The sequence below is a fragment of the Diceros bicornis genome, chromosome 10 (genome assembly GCF_020826845.1).
Source record: "Diceros bicornis minor isolate mBicDic1 chromosome 10, mDicBic1.mat.cur, whole genome shotgun sequence".
NCBI classification, from domain to species: Eukaryota; Metazoa; Chordata; class Mammalia; order Perissodactyla; family Rhinocerotidae; genus Diceros; species Diceros bicornis.
In genome coordinates, this window is record NC_080749.1 from 5,651,091 (window position 1) to 5,670,727 (window position 19,637).

At 44.9% G+C, this 19,637-nt stretch overlaps 1 protein-coding gene across 2 annotated transcripts in view; it reads left to right on the top strand.

The window, feature by feature from the left end:
• Positions 1–18,879, top strand: part of ERCC3 (ERCC excision repair 3, TFIIH core complex helicase subunit) — a 32,016-nt gene extending 13,137 nt beyond the window's left edge. The window contains exons 10-16 of one of the 2 annotated variants that reach the window (XM_058548760.1): positions 704–906; positions 6,258–6,354; positions 7,453–7,570; positions 12,626–12,744; positions 14,649–14,801; positions 16,646–16,786; positions 16,860–18,879. In XM_058548760.1, coding sequence (XP_058404743.1) covers positions 704–906; positions 6,258–6,354; positions 7,453–7,570; positions 12,626–12,744; positions 14,649–14,801; positions 16,646–16,777 — 822 coding nt within the window. In that variant the 3' untranslated portion in view covers positions 16,778–16,786; positions 16,860–18,879. Of the gene's footprint in view, positions 1–703; positions 907–6,257; positions 6,355–7,452; positions 7,571–12,625; positions 12,745–14,648; positions 14,802–16,645 lie in introns of both variants that reach the window. The other variant, XM_058548759.1, reaches the window with a different exon arrangement.
• Positions 18,880–19,637: the final 758 nt, after the last annotated feature.

The following is a 19,637-nucleotide window of genomic DNA, read 5'->3' on the forward strand; positions in this document are numbered from 1 at the left end:
GCCCTCAGGAGTGTTACTGTCATTCTTATTTGGATGCTCAAATTGTCTCAGGTGTGACCAGTGGGACTCCCTTCAAGCTGGCTTCTATGTCCATTTGACATGTTGCCATCATTCTTTGAGTACTTCCTTGCTTTCTGGCACAGCAAGATATTTCTGGCTCATCTGGTACTTTCCCTACCCTGGCCCTGGAATCAGCCATTTCTCCATGGAGCTTTTTGAGTAGAGAATGTAATTTAAAAACCAAGATCTGGGTGCTAGGTGTGTTAATTACTACTAGGATATCATTACTAGGCTCACTCAACAGACAGAGCTAGGTGGTGTGTGTGCAGTTCTCCGTATCAGTTCTGTGTGTGGACTTGTGTGTGGAAGTGTGATCTGAATGGGAGGGGTTGCTTGCACCACTGCTGAGAATCTGCTTTCCCTCACCTGGAGCTGGTGTGAAAATAATTCTCTGGATATTGATATAGTTAAAAAATCTTAGTTAAGTGATTAACATGTAAGAATGTCCTAGTTCAGCATTAGATTTTTAGGTTTTGTTTTTCTGTGTGTATTTTTACAGTTTTATTGAGACATAATTCACATACCATTGGTTCTGTTTTGATTTGTTTTAGAGCTAATTCTGCTGAATGAATGGTCTTCAAAAGTTGCCAATCGTGTGATATTTAAACTTGCAAACTGACTGCTGATTCTTATTGTATCACAGGTTTGGTGCCCGATGTCTCCTGAGTTTTACCGGGAGTATGTGGCAATCAAAACCAAAAAACGAATCTTGCTGTACACCATGAACCCCAACAAATTCAGAGCTTGCCAGTTTCTGATCAAGTTTCATGAAAGGAGGAATGACAAGATTATTGTCTTTGCTGACAATGTGTTCGCCCTGAAGGAATATGCCATTAGGCTGAACAAGTAAGAATGAGAAGTTGGAGTTGCCTCCAAAGCCAGTTTGTCTTCTTGTGAGAGTGCAGAAGATGCCTTCTTTTTTCTCGAAGGCCTTAGGAACTTCTTAGGATCTAGAGGTCTGGTTCTGTGGCCCCAGTCCTAGGAACCAGGTGAGAGAGAGGAGCTGGTGGTCCGAGTCAGAGGTTAGAGCATATAGAAAAGGGAGCCTGGTCACTCGAGCCCAGGGAGCAGGGGTAGCGTGCTGCTTTGGAGCTGGGCTCCAAAGGTGGGCATGAGTTGGCATGTGCATTTTCAGCCCTAGTGAGCACTCTGGGTGGAGACGAGGTCAGACTGTATGGGCTTGGGGGGCCAGCATCCCAGGTATAGCCCGGCATCTGGAAAGAGTTTCTCGGGAAACACCCACCAGAGTCCTCACCAGTCTACACCCCCACCCACATACCTGTGTTTAAAACCTGGCTATTGTTGCAACTGTGACATACAACTATCTACTGGGGCTTTGGGGAAAAATAAATAAATAAATAAAATTATCAAAAAAAAAAACCTGGCTATTGTAAATTCCCTGCCAAGTAAGGAGGAAGAGACTTGTGCTTCCTTCTATAGTGATGCAAGGCTTCAGGTGTTCTGAGTGTAGCAGAAGGCAAGGTCCTCTGCGGAGACAGGCCTTAATTCTTTTTGTGGGGGTAGGGATGCCGAGGAAAGAATGGAAGCAGACCAGCTTCTCTTTAGCAAGGAATGATTTAATTCTCACCTCAGCCATATGAGGTCATTGTGTTGTTCCCATTTATAGGTGAGAAAACTGAGACACAGAAAGATTGTTTCTCACATTTCTAAAATTGTACCTTGTAATTTAGAAAAGATTTTATTTTTTATCCAAGTGTAACAGATTATTATGAGAAACAGCAGTTCCTTGCACCTGTCTTCTCACTCACCAATTCCTGTTCCCCAAATGCAGCCACTTTCAACTTCCCTATTTACCTTTGTTTTTTTTTGGTTTTTTTGTGTTTTTTTTTGGTGAGGAAGATTAGCCCTGAGCTAATGTCTTGCCTATCTTCCTCTTTTTGCTGAGGAAGATTGGCCCTGGGCTGACATCCAGGCCCATCTTCCTCTACTTTTTATATGTGGGACGCCTGCCACAGTGTGGCTTGATAAGCAGTGAGTAGGTCCGCACCTGGGAGCCGAACCTGTGAACCCCGGGCCACCGAAGCAGAGTGCACGAGCTTAACCACTATGCAACCAGGCTGGCCCTAGCTTTGTATTTTTAAGTAATAATTTATATAGCAATTTCTTGATTAATTGTAGAAATTCCCTGTTAACTTTCTACCATGGGAGTTGAGGATTTAGCTCTCTTACATACACGACTTCCTGCCCCACCATCCTCCCAATATGTTTGGGGTTAAGTTAGTATTCAATGTTACATTATTTTGACTGTATAAGTATTGTTCAAGCCAAGGCATGTAGTGTATTATGATTACATTTTCTTTTTTGTAAACATTTGTTTTTCCTGGAGTTAATATTTGCCTTGTCATTGCTTTTTCTTGGTTTTCTATACACTAATAATTACTCCTCTTCAGACTCTTCATGCAACCGTAAATTCTTAATAGGGACAGACCCATCAGGTAATCTCTCAGTTCCTCTTTTCTTTCTTTCCCTGGTGGGATCCCTACCAGCACTTCATCCTCCACCAGTACTTCTTCCTCCTACTCTGCTCTGGCTTGCTTCCTCTCTAGGACTGGAGATCCTGCTCAGCTGTCATCTTTGGGTTTCCCTCTGACATCCTGTGGAGCCCTGTGCCTCTTCCCTGTGTTGGAGCCCCTGTTTCCGTGTCTCAGGTCTCCTCTTTCTCAGTCACTTGTTTTGATGGAGCACGTCCTTCAGTAGATTCCTGAGAGAAGGTATGTAGGAGGAGAATTGTATAAGACTTTGCTTGCAGGTGTCTTTATTCAGCCTCACGTTTGATAATTAGTTGGCCTGGACCTCAGCATGTTAAAGCAGGGCTCAGTTTTCTCAGGGTTTCTGGTGCAGCTGCCTGGAAGTCGGATGCCCTTCTGATTCCTCTCTGTACATGATCTGTTGTGGTGCCGGTCATGTGTTTTCCTTCTCTAAGGAAGCTTGGGGAATGTTTTTTTTTTTTTTTTGGAAATTTCAAAACGGTATCTCTTGTTTTCACCATTGCAAAACAGTGTGGTCTTTTTTCTTTCATTGTGATGGGCACTCAGTACACCCTTTCAATCTGGAAACTTATGTTCTTCAATTCTGAGAATTTGTCTGTTTTTCCTTTGTTCCTCATCTCTGTTTTCTCTGTTCTCTCTTTTTTGAATCTCTGCTTGTCAGATGTTAGATCTTCTGAACAGTTTCTCTAATTTTCTCCTCTTTTTTCTTCTATTTTTGTATCCCTTTGTCTTCAATCCTTGTACTGAAGCTTTTCTTAATTTCCAAGAGTTCTTAATTGCTAACTGTTCTTGTTTCTTGAGTACAGTGTTTTCTGTGAGGCAATTGAAGCTTTTGAAGCTTTCTTCTGTTCCCTACACTGTCTCTTTTCTTCATTTTTTTTGTTTTGATTGTTTCACCTCTGTCTTTAGAGCCCCTCTTCTGATTTTTGGTAATCCTGCATATATTTTCTTGTTTAAGAGTTGGTCGCTAAAAGACTGATTGGCCTTTCTGTATAGCTTAGCGGGTTTGCTGGCCTGTGGACCTCACCACAGTGTGCTTGGGCAGGGACTCTGTTTTGTCAAGAGATGGCCAAAAGCCGCTATCTCTAGGTGTTTTGTCTTAGGCTGGACAGTTTCTCCAGAGAGGAATCTTCTGGACCCTGGCTACCAGCATGTGTTAGGGGAGGGAGAAGAGGGTCCCCTTCATCTTCATTTGCAGTCTCATTTTTGTCCTCAGCTCTGCCTAAGGTCCCAGAATGCAGACCCTCCTGTTCAGAATCTGGAAGGTAAGCCTCCAGTTTTCTGCCAGGTGGGAGGAGGCATGCCTGGCTGCTAGGGTTGGGGTCTGACACCACTCCTCATACAGATACTCTGCCAGCCCTTCTGTCTGTAATCCTGCCCCACCACCCACCTTCTGAGGCAACTGGTGACTAGTTCCTGAAGCCTTCTGTGTTCTGCATAGCAAGTTGGCTTGTTTTGTATTGGCTTTCCCTCCTGCTGGCTTGGGCTTCTGCTTCCTCTAGTCTACTAGCTCAGTTACCCTGCCTGCATCCATCTGCTTTTCGACTTCCACAACGCTATTCACTTTTCTATTCTGCTGTTGCTTCTTCTCCTTTTCTCTTTGCCCTTGTGGGTTCGTGTCTTTTTAATTTTTTACTGTCACATTGGTGTCGATTCGAGAGAGGCAACAAGATAATGCATATATTTACTGTGTCATGTTTAACAGGCATCTTCCCTCCTTATTCTCCCTCCCATTCCAGTACGCCATCCAGATTCTTCCTGGAGCCTCCTTCAAGTGGCCTTCCCCACACCTGCATTCGAACACACCTGAGGCTTGTCTCTTGGTTGTAGCCTCCTGAGCATCTGCGTGGCACTACTGAATCTGAGCCAATTGGGCACAGTAAAGGGCAGCGGGTTGTGGCTCTCTCATGGATGCTAGAATGATAATCAGCTTTTACTTATTATTATTTTTTGTGCCTCTGACCTTTAAATGTATGAAGTGTTTTTGTTTGTCTTGTTTTCTGGCTTTACAATGATCCAGCGGATCCTGGGCATTACTCCATTCTGTAGCGTGGGACTGGTGTGTGGCGAGGAGTCTCCAAGCTTCTGGTTCGTCCTGGCCTTAATAAGAAAGGAATAGGTGTCACTAAAGTGCTTTGCAGGAGAGACTCTTTGGGCTATTTGGTAGTGTGGGGTAGTGGGCAGAACATCACCTTTGGAGTCAGACACACTGGATTTGACTCCCAGCTCCTCCTCTTATTAGCTGTGTGACCTAGGGAAAGTTGTTTACCTCTCTGAACCTCCTTTTGCTCTTCTGTCACATGGAGTTACCACCACCTCTCTCTCAAGATTCTTGTGCCTGGCATCTAGTAGGTGTTCAGCAGATGTCAGGTTCTCTTTCTGGAGGATGGTTACCTTCTGTCTCATTTCCTGTATGGGGGAACCTTCAGAAACTGAGGGCTCACCATTGTGTGAATAGTTTTTCCTGGTGATGGAGGAGGAAAAAAAAGAAGCACCTGAAAATCTGGCTATCGAGAGAGAGGCTGTTATGAAGAGTGGAGTTTCATGACCTTTTTCACAGTATGACACACTTAGAAAATAATAAGGTTTGTGTGGTGCCCTGAACACTCTCATATAACAGGCTTGAGTGGTTGGGGCATCCAACTTCCCCACAGGCAAGGGGTTTGCTGTCTTGGGTACACCGTAACCAGTTTGTAGCACAGTGTTGGGAAGTGCTGTGTGGAGTATCAAATGTAGTGCTTCCTGAGCCTTCGCTGGGCACTGTCCCGGGATGGCTGATGGGCCCATGTGGTAGAACACCCACACGTGGGTTTAGCCTCCCTGGGCTCCTGACCCCTCAGCTCCTCGTGTGTCAGTTGGGAACATGAAACCTACCTTTTACACTTCTGAGGAATATGGACAGAGACAGATGGATTTTTTTCATTGTAGTAGCCAGCTCATTGTTTGACATGAGTAGGCCCTGCATACCTGGTGGCTGTCCTCTTTGTCCTTGCTGTCCTTGTCATCGTCACTGTCATTACTGACCCTTGGGAAGCTACAAAACCAGGAACTTCCAAGAAAGGCAGAGAAGTGGCATTGCCAGGTGCCACGAGGTCACAAGTAATGAGGTCAGACAGGGTTGTGCCGTTTGGCAGAGAGCTGGGAATTAAAGAGAAGTGTTTTGAACTTAGTGTTATAGGGGGTCAGTGAGGAAAAATCTTTGCTCCTTTCTGCTCCTTTCTCGGAGAGTGCCTGTGTCATTAGGAAACAGTTGCTTCCAAACTTTTGTTCGCAAATGTTTTCTTCCCCACTCCCATTGGGCTTCACGAAATCCAGGGGATTCTGCTTGTATAGACACTAAGCTTAGAGTGAGAAATGTTGAAGCAGGAAAGAGCACAGTCCAAAAGCAAAGAAAATAGTGAAGGAGGGAATCCTGAAGAGAGTGGTGACCTGAACCTCGGCTTGGCAGGGATGGGGGGATGGGGGGTGTGTGTGTGTGTGTGTGTGTGTGTGTGTGTGTGTTTTAGAAGGAGGGTGGGGAAGGTCTGTAGCCACTTATTTTTTGGGTCTCCTCCTGATGTTCTTGCATGACAGAGGGTTTCCTGGGAGAGAGAAACCTTGCGGGAGCTCCCTTTCCCTCTGACGTGCTTTCAGGATAATTGAGGAGTGATTCTGTGGTCTTCCTAACACGGCTGTGTTCTTTTCTAGACCCTATATCTATGGTCCTACATCCCAGGGAGAAAGGATGCAGATTCTCCAGAATTTCAAGCACAACCCCAAAATCAACACCATCTTCATATCCAAGGTCTGTGTGGCATGCAGGGTGGTGGTGAGGCCCAAGCCACTCCAGGGCCTGGGAGGACACTGGGTGATTTCTGGGCAGTGAATTGGCATTTGTTGAAGGAACATCATATGCAGTTTTCATTCCCCTGTGTCCAGTGTCTGGGGGCAGGGAATGTTGCCTGTTGGGTAGTGCAAGAAGCAGATTTAGAGTTTTAATGTACTGTGCATAATCTATGAAGTCCTTTATCTTGACTAAAGTTTTTCCCACCTCTTTTTGAGATACAGGGATTTTAAGTTGTATTTTCTTTATACAAGGGAAAACAGTTCATTACCTAATCTGGCAAAGTAGGCATTTGGATGAGGTTCTCTTTGTGGAGTTGGAGATTCCTGTGGGTCGTGGGCAGCCTTTGTCCTGGCTCCTGGTGTGCCTTGGTGGTGGGTGGTGAATGTAAGCACAACACACATTCACGCAGGCCCAGCTGGGTGATGGTTTTAATTTGCAGTTAGATGCTGTGGCCCAGCAGTTTAGAACAGTCATTCAGATTACCAAAGCCTGAAAGAAATGAGATTTACCTGTAAAGTGATCATGGCTAGGTCAGTAAGTACCAAACTGCCGTCTGTGGCTGGGAACCTTGATGATTGGAGCTCCCAAGCTGAGGCAGCTACCCTGAGTCAGAATCCAGCCCACTGCAGGCAGTGGCTCCTACCAGGTCACATGTGCCACACGTGCTGCTGGTCTCAATGGGCTCCAGTTAAGAGTGTGGATGATTTTGTGCAGCTCCACTTCTGTAGCAAAAATGAAGAAGAATCACTCACAGGGAGTTTCCATCGATAGGGCCCTCTCATCCTTGGACTCCTAGCAGCCTGCCGTGGGACTGTTGCTGGGACAGGTGGTCCTGCTCTGGGTCCTGATGGCTTCTTTAGGGCAGCTCTCAGGAGAATTCACACTAGGTCCTAGAGGCCTGCCTGATCCAATGGATCCTGGTACAGAGAGAAGAGGGTAGTGATTATTTTTCTAAATTATCTAGAGCTTATTTAAATTTGAGGCCAGTTGATTTTTTTTTCTCTTTTTGTCTCATATAAAAACCTTCCCAAACTCATAGCTGCTTCATTTCTGTAGGTGGGTGACACATCGTTTGATCTGCCAGAGGCAAATGTTCTCATTCAGATCTCATCTCACGGTGGTTCCAGGCGGCAGGAGGCCCAGAGGCTAGGGCGGGTTCTCCGAGCCAAAAAAGGTAAAGGTAGTCTTCCCTCTTCTGACCCGGGAGGTCTTTCCTTTTGAACCACTTCGGTTGGGAAGAGGGTTGGGTTAAGCTGCCCGTGTGTTTGTGACAGTGAGCTTGCACTCCTTGGCTAGGTAGACTCTGAAGGGCGGGGGTCTCGAAGCAAAGACTAGTTTTTTCTCATGCTTTGGGGGTGAATTGGTGGGTGTTTTCCACGGCCTGGAATTCACATGGATTATCCTCTAAGCTGAGCACTTGTGTTAGTAGATTGTAAGAGGAGCCGGGGGAGCAGTGCTTTATAGTGTAGGCACAGAAGGGAAAAAGCTGAGCTGAGCCCCCAGTGGAAGTGTAGGAGCTGGAAGCTGTCCCCTGGGCCTTGAGTCAGGAATAAGGAGAGGGTTTGGTAGGAGCAGCTTGGGCAGCCACAAGACGGATACCTCACTCATAACCTGTGAAGAGTGGTGCCCTGAGTGGCAGCTTACAGCAGGGGTGTCGCAAACTCAGTGACTGAGGAAACGAGGCCTGGAGTCTCTGCTTGTTAACTGTGGTCAAAGGGCCTGACCTTGATCCTGGGCATGGCAGGGACTGATGTATCCTTCTGGACACAGGCCCCGTCCTCAAGGAATTCGCTTATCTTAGGAGGTGTCTGGACCGCTAGGATGTTTGAAAATGACAAGATTAGTGGGCACATGTGAATTGTACTGTATTCAAATATATTTAAGAAGCAGCTAATTGATTGTGTTTAAAATAGAGACAGGGCAAGTTAGTAGAAATAGCAAGCATGGACTTGGGTCACACAGACCAACTGTGTGACCTTGGGCAAGTAGTTTGCCCCTCTGAGCCTTGGTTTCCCATCCAAAGTGGGAGTGACAATCCTATCTTGCAGGACTATTGTAAGGAATGGGACATAACAGAATATAGTAGGCTGCTGGATAAATTATAGCTTTTATAAATTGTCAGGAATATAATCTGACTAGCATATGTGAAAGTAATTTATTACTTATTCCTTATTCTTCACTGCACAAGAAAAGAAACAAATCTAATTTGAAAACCCCTTTGAATTTTATAAGGATTTTGTTTTTTTAAAATACTATTTAACTCATTTTACAAGACTGGTGTTACCCTGATACCCTTACCACAAAACGACACTACAGAAAAGAATATTACAGGCCAATATCCCTGATGAACATAGATGCAAAAATTCTCAATAAAATACCAGCAAACCAAATTCAACAGCACATTAAAAGGATTATTCACCATGATCAAGTTGGGATTTATCCCTGGGATGCAAGGATGGTTCAGCATACACAAATCAGTAAGTGTGATACATGGCATTAATAAAATTAAAGAGAAAAATCTTATGATTATCTCAATAGACGCAGAAAAAGCATTTGACAAAATTCAACATCCATTCATGATAAAAACCCTTAAAAAATTAGATATAGAAGGAATGTATCTTAACATAATAAAGGCCAAATATGACAAGCGCACAGCTAACATCATGCTCAATGATGAAAGGTTGAAAGCTTTTCCTCTACGATCAGGAACAAGACATGGGTGCCCACTCTCACCACTTCTATTCAGCATAGTACTGGAAGTCTTAACCAAAGCTGTCAGGCAAGAAAAATAAATAAAGGCAATGGAATTAGAAAGGAAGAAGTAAAGTTGTCCCTATTTGCAGATGGCATGATTTTGTACATAGAAAACCCTAAAGACTCCACCAAAAAACTGTTAAATCTGATCAACAAATTCAGTAAAATTGCAGGATACAAAACTAACATTCAAAAAAACCAGAAGCGCTTCTATACACTAACAACAAATTATCTGAAAAAGAAATAAAATCCCATTTACAATAGCATCAAAAACAATAAAATACTTAGGAATAAATTTAACCGAGGAGGTAAAGATCTCTACACTGAAAACTACAAGACACTGATGAAAGAAATCAAAGAAGAAAGGTATGCTGTGTTCATGGATTGGAATAATTATTAATATTGTTAAAATATCCTTACTACCTAAAGCCATCTATAGATTCAGTGTGATTCCTGTCAAAACTCCAATGACATTTTTTGCAGAAGTAGAAAAAAAATCCTAAAATTTTTATGGAACCACAAAAGACTCCAAATAGCCAAAGCAACCTTGAGAAAAAAGAACAAGATGGGAGGCATCACAATTCAATATTTCAAGCTATATTACAAAGCTGCAGTAATCAAAACAGACACATAGACCAATGGAACAGAAAGCCCAGAAATAAACCTGTGCATGGATGATCAACTAATATTTGACAAGGGAGCCAGGAATACTCCATGGAGAAAAGACAGTCTCTTCAATAAATGATGCCAGGAAAATTGGATATTTACATGCAAAAGAATGAAACTGGTCCTTTATCTTACACCTCACAAAAATTAACTCGAAGTAGGTTAAAGACTTAAATGTAAGCCCAGAAAACCGTAAAACTTCTAGAAGAAAACAGGAAAAAAGCTCCTTGACATCAGTCTTGGTGATGATTTTTTGGATTTGACACCTGAAGCACAAGCAACAAAATCATAAACAAGTGGGACTACATCAAACTAAAAAGCTTCTGCACAGCAAGAGAAATGATCGACAAAATGGAAAGGCAGCCTATGGAATGGGAGAAAATATTTGCAAATCAAAAATCTGTTAAGGGGTTAATATCCAAAATATATAAAGATTCATACAATGCAATAGCAAAAAACAACATAATCCAATGAAAAAATGAACAAAGGACGTGAACATTTTTCCAAAGAAGATATACAAGTGCCAACAGGTACATAAAAAGGTGCTCGACGTCACTAATCATCAGGGAAATGCAGATCAAAACTGTAATGAGATAACACCTCACACCTGTTAGAATGACTATCCTCAAAAAGACAAGAGATCACAAGTGTTGTCGAGGATGTGGAGAAGAGGGAACCCTGTGCACTGTTGGTGCAATTGTAAATTGGTACAGCTATGGAAAACGGTATGGAGGTTCCTCAAAAAATTAAAAATAAAACTACTACCATATGATCCAGCAAAGGATCAAATCTGGGGTTACCAGACGTGGAAGGTGCGGGCATTGGATGAACGTGGTCAAAAGGTACAAAAACGTCCAGTTATAAGGTAAATAAGTACTGGGGATGTAATGTACAACATGATGACTGTAGTTAACCCCGCTGTGTGGTATATTTGAAAGTTCCTGAGAGTAAATCCTAGAAGTACTCATTGCAAGGAAAACATTTTCTTCTTTCCTTTTTTTCTGTATCAGTAGGAAATGATGGATGTTAACTAAATGATGGTAATCATTTCACAGTCATGTAACTCAAATCATTATGCTGTGCACCTTAAACTTACACAGTGCTGTGTGTCAATTTTATCTCTAAAACTGAAAGGAAACAAGAGAGAAAAAACTATTTGATATAAGATATTTGGCCCTTTGCGTCTCTGAGCTCTTGTAAGACTAGGAAACAATTGAATTCAGAGGCAGTACACAGATACTTAATCTACTGACATTTGAACGGTGAAGCAAAAATGGTCAGATTTTCCTGAAGGATCAGCTTTTAAGGCTGTAATATTTTCTGTCCTAGTTTCTGTGATAATTCTGTTCTAGGTTTTTTTCTCTGAACTGTTTTTTTTTTTAGCAACTTTCTTGAGATATAATTCACATATCATACAATTGATCCATTTAAAGTGTACAATTCAGTGGTTTTTAGTATATTCACAAAGTTGTGTAACCATCACCACAATCTATGTTAAGAATATTCTTATCACCCCAAAAAAGAAATCCTTACCCATTAGCAGTAACTCCTCATTTCCTCTTGCCTCCCAACCCCTAACCCCAGGCAACCACTGATCTACTTTCGTCTCTATAAATGTGCCTATTCTAGACATTTCATATATATGGAATTAGATAATTTGGGCCTTCTGTGACTGGCTTCTTTCACTTAGCATAATGTTTTCAAAAGGGTTATCCATACTGCAGCATGTATTAGTACTTCATTTTTTTTTTTTTTTTTGCTGAATAATATTCCACTGTATGGACATACCTCATTTTATTTATCCATTCATCTGATGATGAACTTTTGGGTTGTTTCCACTTTTTGGCTCTTAGAATAATGCTACTGTGAAATTGATGTGCAAATTTTGTGTGGACATATGTTTTCAATTCTCTTGGGTATATATTTAGGAGTGGAATTGTTGAGTCAAGTAGTAACTATATTTAACATTTAATAAACTGCCAGACTGTTTCCAAAGTGGCTGCACCATTTTCCATTCTCACCAGCAGTGTATGAGGGGTTGCACTTTCTCCACATCCTCGACAACGGCTGTTATTGTCTGTCTTTTTATTCTAGCCATCCTAGCGTATGCCAAATAGTAGCTCGTTATGTTTTTGACTTTCATTTCCCTGATGACTAATGATTTTGAACTCTTTTGTGTACTTATTGGCCATTTTTATATCTTCTTTGGAGAAATAAATATCTATTCAGATCTTTTGTCCTTTTTATAATTGGGTTATTTGTCTTCATTAGTGAGTTGTAATTGTTCTTTATATAACCTAGATACAAATCTCTTATCAGATATACACTTTGTGAATATTTTCTCCCATTCTGTGGATTGTCTTTTCACTTTCCTGATGATGTCCTTTGAAGCACAAAAGTTTTTAATTTTTTTTTTTTTTTGTGAGGAAGATTAGCCCTGAGCTAACATCTGATGCCAATTCTCCTGTTTTTGCTGAGGAAGACTGGCCCTGGGCTAACATCCATGCTCATCCTCCTCTACTTTACATGGGACGCCACCACAGCATGGCTTGACAAGAGGTGCACCTATCCGCACCTGGGTTCTGAACCTCTGAACCCCAGGCCACCGAAGAGGAGTGCGCGAACCCAAGCGCTGTGCCACCAGGCCGGCCCCATAAGTTTTTAATCTTGATGAATTCACTGTGCAGAGTCAGGGGGATTACCTCCCTGACTGCAAAGATCTTGCACTGCGTTACTTGCTTTTGAGCCCTGGGCCCTTAGTTCCTGGCATTCTAACAGCTAATGTCCTTTCTCCTGCCCTCTCCCCCAGGGATGGTCGCAGAGGAGTACAATGCCTTCTTCTACTCGTTGGTGTCCCAGGACACACAGGAAATGGCTTATTCAACCAAGAGGCAGAGGTTCTTGGTAGATCAGGGTTACAGCTTTAAGGTATGTATCCCTTTGGTCTCTGGTCAGAGTAGGACCGAGGCCTTTTTTGTACCCAGGCGTCAAGAGAAGTGGGGGCCGTTGTCAGCACCAGTGTGGGACAAAGCTCAGGCAGGCACAGAACGTTAGGGGACTGGAGGCCCCATCTCAGACTCCTTTTATCTTTGCATGAATTGTGGGGAGCTTTGAGGGAAAATATTGTGCAGGATCCCCTCCTGCCCCAACTTCCTACGGTGAATGGTCGAAGAATGGCGCCTCTAAAGCAAGAATCTCTGCTTGGTAACTTTTACGCTTGTCTTGTTAGATGGTGGTGGGACAGTGTGCTAGCCTAGCAGGACTTGGTTACCAAGGAACTGTGGCCGTCACTGTGTTAGTCCGAGCTCCTTGGGATTACTTTCTCAGTGGGGACCCCCTCTGGGTGTCTGGGAGAGCACTTCCTTTAGGCGCTTGGTGAGCCTGGGCGTCAGTGGGCCTCACAGACGTCAGAGCCATCCATGTGCCACAAATCAGGTGTTTGAATAACTTGGAAAGTTCTGAAGCTTGCGCTAACTTTCATTGGCTGAGGCATTTGCTTTCTTTCCTATTGATTTCTTTCCAAATAGTAAGTTTATGTCAGGATTTAGTGTCCCAAAGGGTTTTTATTTGTGGGGGTGGGTAGAGGGTGCTGGAAGCAAGGGACTAAAAGGACATCAGTAGAATATACAGGTTCCCAGGTTCTCGATTTGCAAAAGACTGGACTGCCTTTTCAGACACTCGAGCTTGAGTCTTTTTACAAATGGGTGCGAGGTCCCACCCAGCCTCCAACAAGAGGACGTGGTGGTCTGACCCCTCCTCTTTTGCCAGAGGCAGGGACACTTTTCAGACTTCTCATGCTGGGCTAGAGGACAGGACACTTGGGACAGTTTTTTGAAGGATTTGCGTTGTGACCTTTTTATCCGTCTGTAAAGCATACGTGCTCTTAACAGCATTGGTACCTCCTGATTCCTGGGAGAGTTGTCAGGGTGAGTGAAGCCCTGAGTTGGGAAGTGCCCTGGGTGCCGCGACGAGAGGGCCCTGAGCACATGGCTGTGTGTGCTGGTTGGAGCTGCCTTTGCTGTCCCCACCCTCAGCGCCACCTGCTAAGAGCGGCAGGTTAGATGTCCCAGAATCATGACCCTGGAATCCCAGGAGGGCTGAGCAGGCCAGGCCAGCAGTGTACCCTATCTGTCCCCAGATCTGTGGCCCCTGAAGGGCTCAGCCAGATCCTTACTTCTGGGAATTTTCTTTTAATTAAAATTATGAAATGAATTAGAGAGAGAGGCAAAAATGTTCCCTTTCCATAATCAGAAATCCTAGCTTTCTGCAGGGATAGGTAGATCTTGTAGTAAGTTATCCCCAAAGAAATGAAGACCAACTCTCCACTGTGCTGGAATCTTGCTCTTTTAGAAAAAATCTTGTCAGTCCTCTCTCGACGTCCTGTCGTTTGTAAGTGCTCCCTCCTGCTGGCAGCCCTGGGTGCGAAGCCCAGGAGGTTGAAGGCCCTTCTCGAAGGGCAGCAGGCTGTGCCTTTCAGTTGTTGGTCCCTTGCTTTGCTTACTTGGTGCAAGATGGGAAAACTGCCAGCATGGGTGTTTTAAATTCACCACGATCCCTGTTGATCTCACGTAACTGATATGTGATGGCAGCAGATTTCTCTGGAATTTCCTTACCCTCTCCTGCTTCACAGTCACTAGTTAAGCTCTTCGTTAAAGGTGGCTCCTGAAGCTGGTCTCTGGACTGCCCAAGAGGAGCTCTCTACTGTTAGCCACCTGCTTAGCTGGGCCGGTGGGAGGGAATTGACCAGAGCAAGTGAACCCAGAACAAGGCGAGATAGGGCCAAGGGAGAGAAGACAAAAGGGGACACGTCGCCTGTGGTTTCGGCTCTGCAGGTGATCACAAAGCTTGCTGGCATGGAAGAGGAAGAGCTGGCGTTTTCAACGAAAGAAGAACAGCAGCAGCTCTTACAGAAAGTCCTGGCAGCCACCGACCTGGATGCTGAGGAAGAGGTGGTGGCGGGAGAATTTGGCTCCAGATCCAGCCAGGTGAGTGAGTGGGTGAGGCTCCCCATGTCAGTTCTCCAGAAGGAGAGAATTCTAGACACAGGCACATGTGTATAGTCGTGTGGGTGTATGTGCCTGTGTGATGGTTGGGAAACACAGGAAACTGTAGAGAAGAGAATAGTAGAAACAGCCCCTGTTCACCTTTTGGCATGTATCCTTCCTTCTGTACCTGTTGTTTTACATGGCCAAGCCCACAGTGGCTGTGATTGGTCTCCCGCTCTGCTCACGTAACAGTCTGGCGTTAGTATTTTGGTTTTTTGGGTGGGTTTTTTTTTTTTTTTTTTTTTTGGTGAGGAGGATTGGCCCTGAGCTAACATCTGTTGCCAGTCTTCCTCTTTTTGCTGAGGATCATTGTCCCTGGGCTAACATCCATGCCCATCTTCCTCTATTTTGTGTATGGGACGCCACCACAGCACGGCTTGATGAGTGGTGTGTAGGTCCGCGCCCGGGATCCGAACCTGTGAACCCTGGGCTGCAGAAGTGGAGTGTGCAAACTTAACCACTGTGCCACTGGTCCAGCCCCAGTATTTTTAGTATTTTGATGTTGGAGCCCAGGATGGCAAACATGACCCCAGGCTCTCACTAGGGTGGCTGCAGGAAGGAGTGTGACGGGCTGGGGGCTGCCACTCTTGGCCTTGGGCAAGTCATTTCATCTCTGGCTTCCTCCTCAGTAATAGAGCTGAGCCTTCCAGCCTGTAAGACGGGTCTGAGGATCAACTCATATTGTAGTTTGAATACTTATTTTGAAAAACTGAGTTCTCTGAAAATACTCAACTTTTCATTTATTGCAAATACTTATTGAATGCCTGCTATGTGCCAGGCAAATATAACATGGTGTAATTAATGAAAGTGTCATTATGGGGAATTCTTATCAGGCCCTTCCAAGCAGAGAAGGACAGTTCAGTCAGGTGCTTGTGAAACTAAATTGGTGTTAGAGCCAAAAGGCGAGCAGTGGCTGGAGCAAGGAAAGAGAGCAGAAGCATCGCCGGGGGGACTGCCATCCCTGCAGCCTGAGACCCTTCCCCATACCTGAGGGTTGGGGGCTGGGTCTTCCTCTGGCACTCTCCATGGAAGCCCCAGGGAAACTCCTGCGTCTGACTGCATCCTAAGGTGGTGTCTGATCAAGCCCACCTCGCAGTGGGTCACTCCAGGTCAGGCTGTCGGAGGCATTGCTTCAGTGCCTGTCTACACACTTCACGTGTAATCTGCTGCAAGTGGTGTGCCAGGCCGTGGGTCAGACCCTTGACTTGTGCACATTCTGTTCACACCACGTTTGTCGAGCAGATGCTGTTGTCCCCATTTTACAGACGAGTTCACTGAGGTGCAGACATTCAGTATTTGCCAAAGGTCACCGAATGAGATGTAAAGCCAAGATTCAAGCCCAAGGCTTTCTGGCTTTCCACTTGATTTAAAGCCTGTGGTGGCGTCTCAGGAGATTTTGAGGGACTTCTTCCCTCACTGTTAAAAAATTTTGTTCAGAAATTGTCATTAAGAGAGGCAGGGTAGCGTTATGGTTAAGTACAGGGCATCTGAAGTCAGACTGCTGGGTTCAAGTCCCATGTCTTTAAGAGCTGTGTGATCTTAGACAAGTTACTTAATGTCTCTGTGCCTCAGTTTCCTCTTCTGTAAGATGAGGATTATAATGATTGTGAGGATTAGATGAGTTAATACATGTAAATACATGTAAAATTCTTAGAACAATGCCTGAGACGTAGTAAGTGGTCAGTAAATGTTATTTTAAAATTTTTATAAAACTTATGATTATAAACGTTATAAAAGGAGTGCCTTTCCCCTTGGAAACTGATGGTGGCCCGGTCCCCTCACAGGTATCTCGGCGCTTTGGCACAATGAGCTCCATGTCTGGGGCCGACGACACCGTGTACATGGAGTACCACTCGTCCCGGAGCAAGGCTTCCGCGAAGCACGTGCACCCGCTTTTCAAGCGCTTCAGGAAATGACGCTCACAGGTCCTGTCGGGGACAGCTGGTGCTCTGCACCGACGCTGGAAAGGGATTTCCAATGTGATTTTTCTTTCCACAGCTGTGTTCTTTCCTCCAGCCTTGGCCCAGCTGATCTGGAGTCAATATCTGCTGACTGTGTTGAAGAAAATGCATCAAGAGCTTGGTTCTGTCTTCATGGGTCATCCAGGGTTTTAAAACGAGGGAGCGGGGGGATAAATTTTTTGGTCTTTTCAGACCACTTTTTAAACTTGTTGGAGAGTGGTCATTCCTGTATATAAAAATTTGTAATATTTAAGGTGTATTTATCTTAATGTTCTCCTGAATAAACAGGAGCAGAACATTTAACCACTCTTCATCATAGGCATGGGTTATGTCTAGATGACAGACCTCCCTCAGGGCCCCACTTTGTAGCAGGCACAGAGGAGTAACATGGGACCCATCCCCAGGGAGCTGCTGGCGAGACAAGAAGAGAAGACTTGCCACTGGGTGTGGAAGTGGTGACACAGGAAAGGCCCCAAGGAGCTTGGGAAGGGTGGTCCAGAGAGGGAAGAGCCTGCGGAGTTTGCAGTCCTGCCTGTTCACTGTCCAGCTCAGGTGGATCCACTGCAGGTGCCCGCAGCGCGTAGGTCCTCTGGGGCACCTGAAGGCCATCACCTCCTTAGGAAGCCACGGGCACACAGCTCCTGACATTTGATCTCTGAGACAATGATCTCCTATTTCTCCCCAAAAATAACATTTCTGATATTGCTGGGAGGCTGGATTCCTCTTGTCATAGCAGTTTAGGACCCTTGGGTCTTTGATGGCTAGTTCCTTTAATCTGAAAAATGTCTTTGGGCCTTTTTTCTCATGTTTCTGGTATGAAAGAAAAGGTGTTAAGGAAAAGACAGATAAGGCAGGATTGCTCCATAAAAGAAAGACACACACAAGGCATAGGTCATGAAGAAAAACTTGTTCTTCTGAGGAGGCTTATTCTAATAGGCAACAGCGCTGCCCCTGGGGAGTGTTGACAGCCTGTGCTAAATCAGGCCTCTGCATTTGGAGTCCCTGGCCGCCTCTGCAGCTCAGCTCAGCAGGCCATCTCCTGTTGTTGTCAGTGCGCACGCCTGTCCTGCTCCCCAGAGCAGCCGCAGACCAGCCCCGGGGAGAAGGCAGTACCCATCTTGTCAGCAGTGCTTTGAAGCAAGAGCCACCTTCCCTGAATTCTGCTTCTCTGAGCTAACTTTTTGGGGACAAACACACTCTCATAGTCTGGCCAGCAGTTGGTGCCGACAGGCAGCTAGCCGCTGTGTCCGTGCAAACCCCAGAAATGGCCCTGAGCAAGCAGACCTGAGGCCTTTGCTCAGGCACGCACGCACTGAGGCCTGCAGACCTGCCGGTCACTCACCCAGTGGGCTGGCACCCAAATGTCTCCAACTTGATTATAACCATGATTGTTTCCGGATTCTCATCTCCTGTCACACCTTTATGCTTAAAATACTCAAACAATACAAAACACTTATTGTATTTTCACATTTGTGTCCTTGGTGGTCACTGTTTTCTTGTTCCCTAACCTGTCTACTGACAATGTTGAATTTTACCTGAGCCCTGTGATCCTGGAAAACAGGGACTGTTAAAGAAATCCCCCATCTTCTGTGTTCTGGAAAACAGCTTACTGCAAAGAACCACCCTTCCACATGTGACTTAGATAAGACTCATGGATGCCCCCCTGGCTTACCTGTGACAGGGCCAGACACACACCTTCCAAATTCCCATTCTTTACCTCAAATGATTAGCTGAATTGCTTGTCCCCAGTGATCACTTGGAACAAAATGCTTGTTAACCAAACCTTGGTTAAGATTCTCTCCCTCCCCCAGGCCCCTGAGCTTTGGCCCACCCTCAGCCTGCAGCCCCTCCTGAGAGCAGGCTGGACTCCTGTCTGACCATGCCACTCCCATTCACCCCACTTCCCGACACCCTCTTTCTGCTTGTTTCTTCCTCCCTGTAAGAGAAAAACTTTGTTGCCTAACCCTTGAGACACCCGCAGATGCTACAGTCAGCATGTTCTCCCTATTGCAATGGCGCCCCCCCCCCCCCCGCCCACTGCAATAATCCTTTCAAATAAAGTCCTTACAAGTCTGGATTTGGTTGTTATTTGACACCATGTAACAAATTCCTATTTATTCTCTAAAAGTAACTTGAGACATCATCTCCAAGAATCCTAACTCTTGCTTCTGCCCCTAAAAGTAGTTCCTCCACTGTGCTACGTCCTAGGCTGCTGCACGTATGCTGCCCTTTTGTTGTTTTTTTTTTTCATTTGTATCCTATTAGTCTGAGTTCTTTCTGTACCCCAATATCTAGCATATAGTAGGTGCCCAGTGACTATTGAGTTGGACTCTTCAAATTTTATGGACTTAAAAGGAACACAATAACCTGCCTGCTTACACCGTGAAGGAAGTTGTGAGTAAACTAACTGCTCACTGGTAGCCATGTATTCTGTTATCCCTTCCTCCTGCCTTTTCACTGAAGCAGCCCTTAGACCCTGTGGCAGATGGAATTTGCAGGACTAAGTACCAAATAGAGCTGCACAAAGAACTACAGAGATTTGCTTAGGGTCCTTTGAGTCTTCCATTGCACACTGAGCAGCACATGCATGTAAGGAAGCTACCCAAGGCTGGGAAAGGAACCACATGCAAGGATTAGGGGAAGCTTACCCAGGGCGTGGACTATTCCTGTTCCCACCAGCCAGAGTGAAAAACCTCATAATCTGGGATATCTGGTAGAGTATTCAGCAAGGTTTTGCCTCAATAGTGTGGAAATTTAGACCTAATCTAATGCTGCATCGGTCCTGTTTCTAGCAAAGTTTGAAAGCAAGACCCAA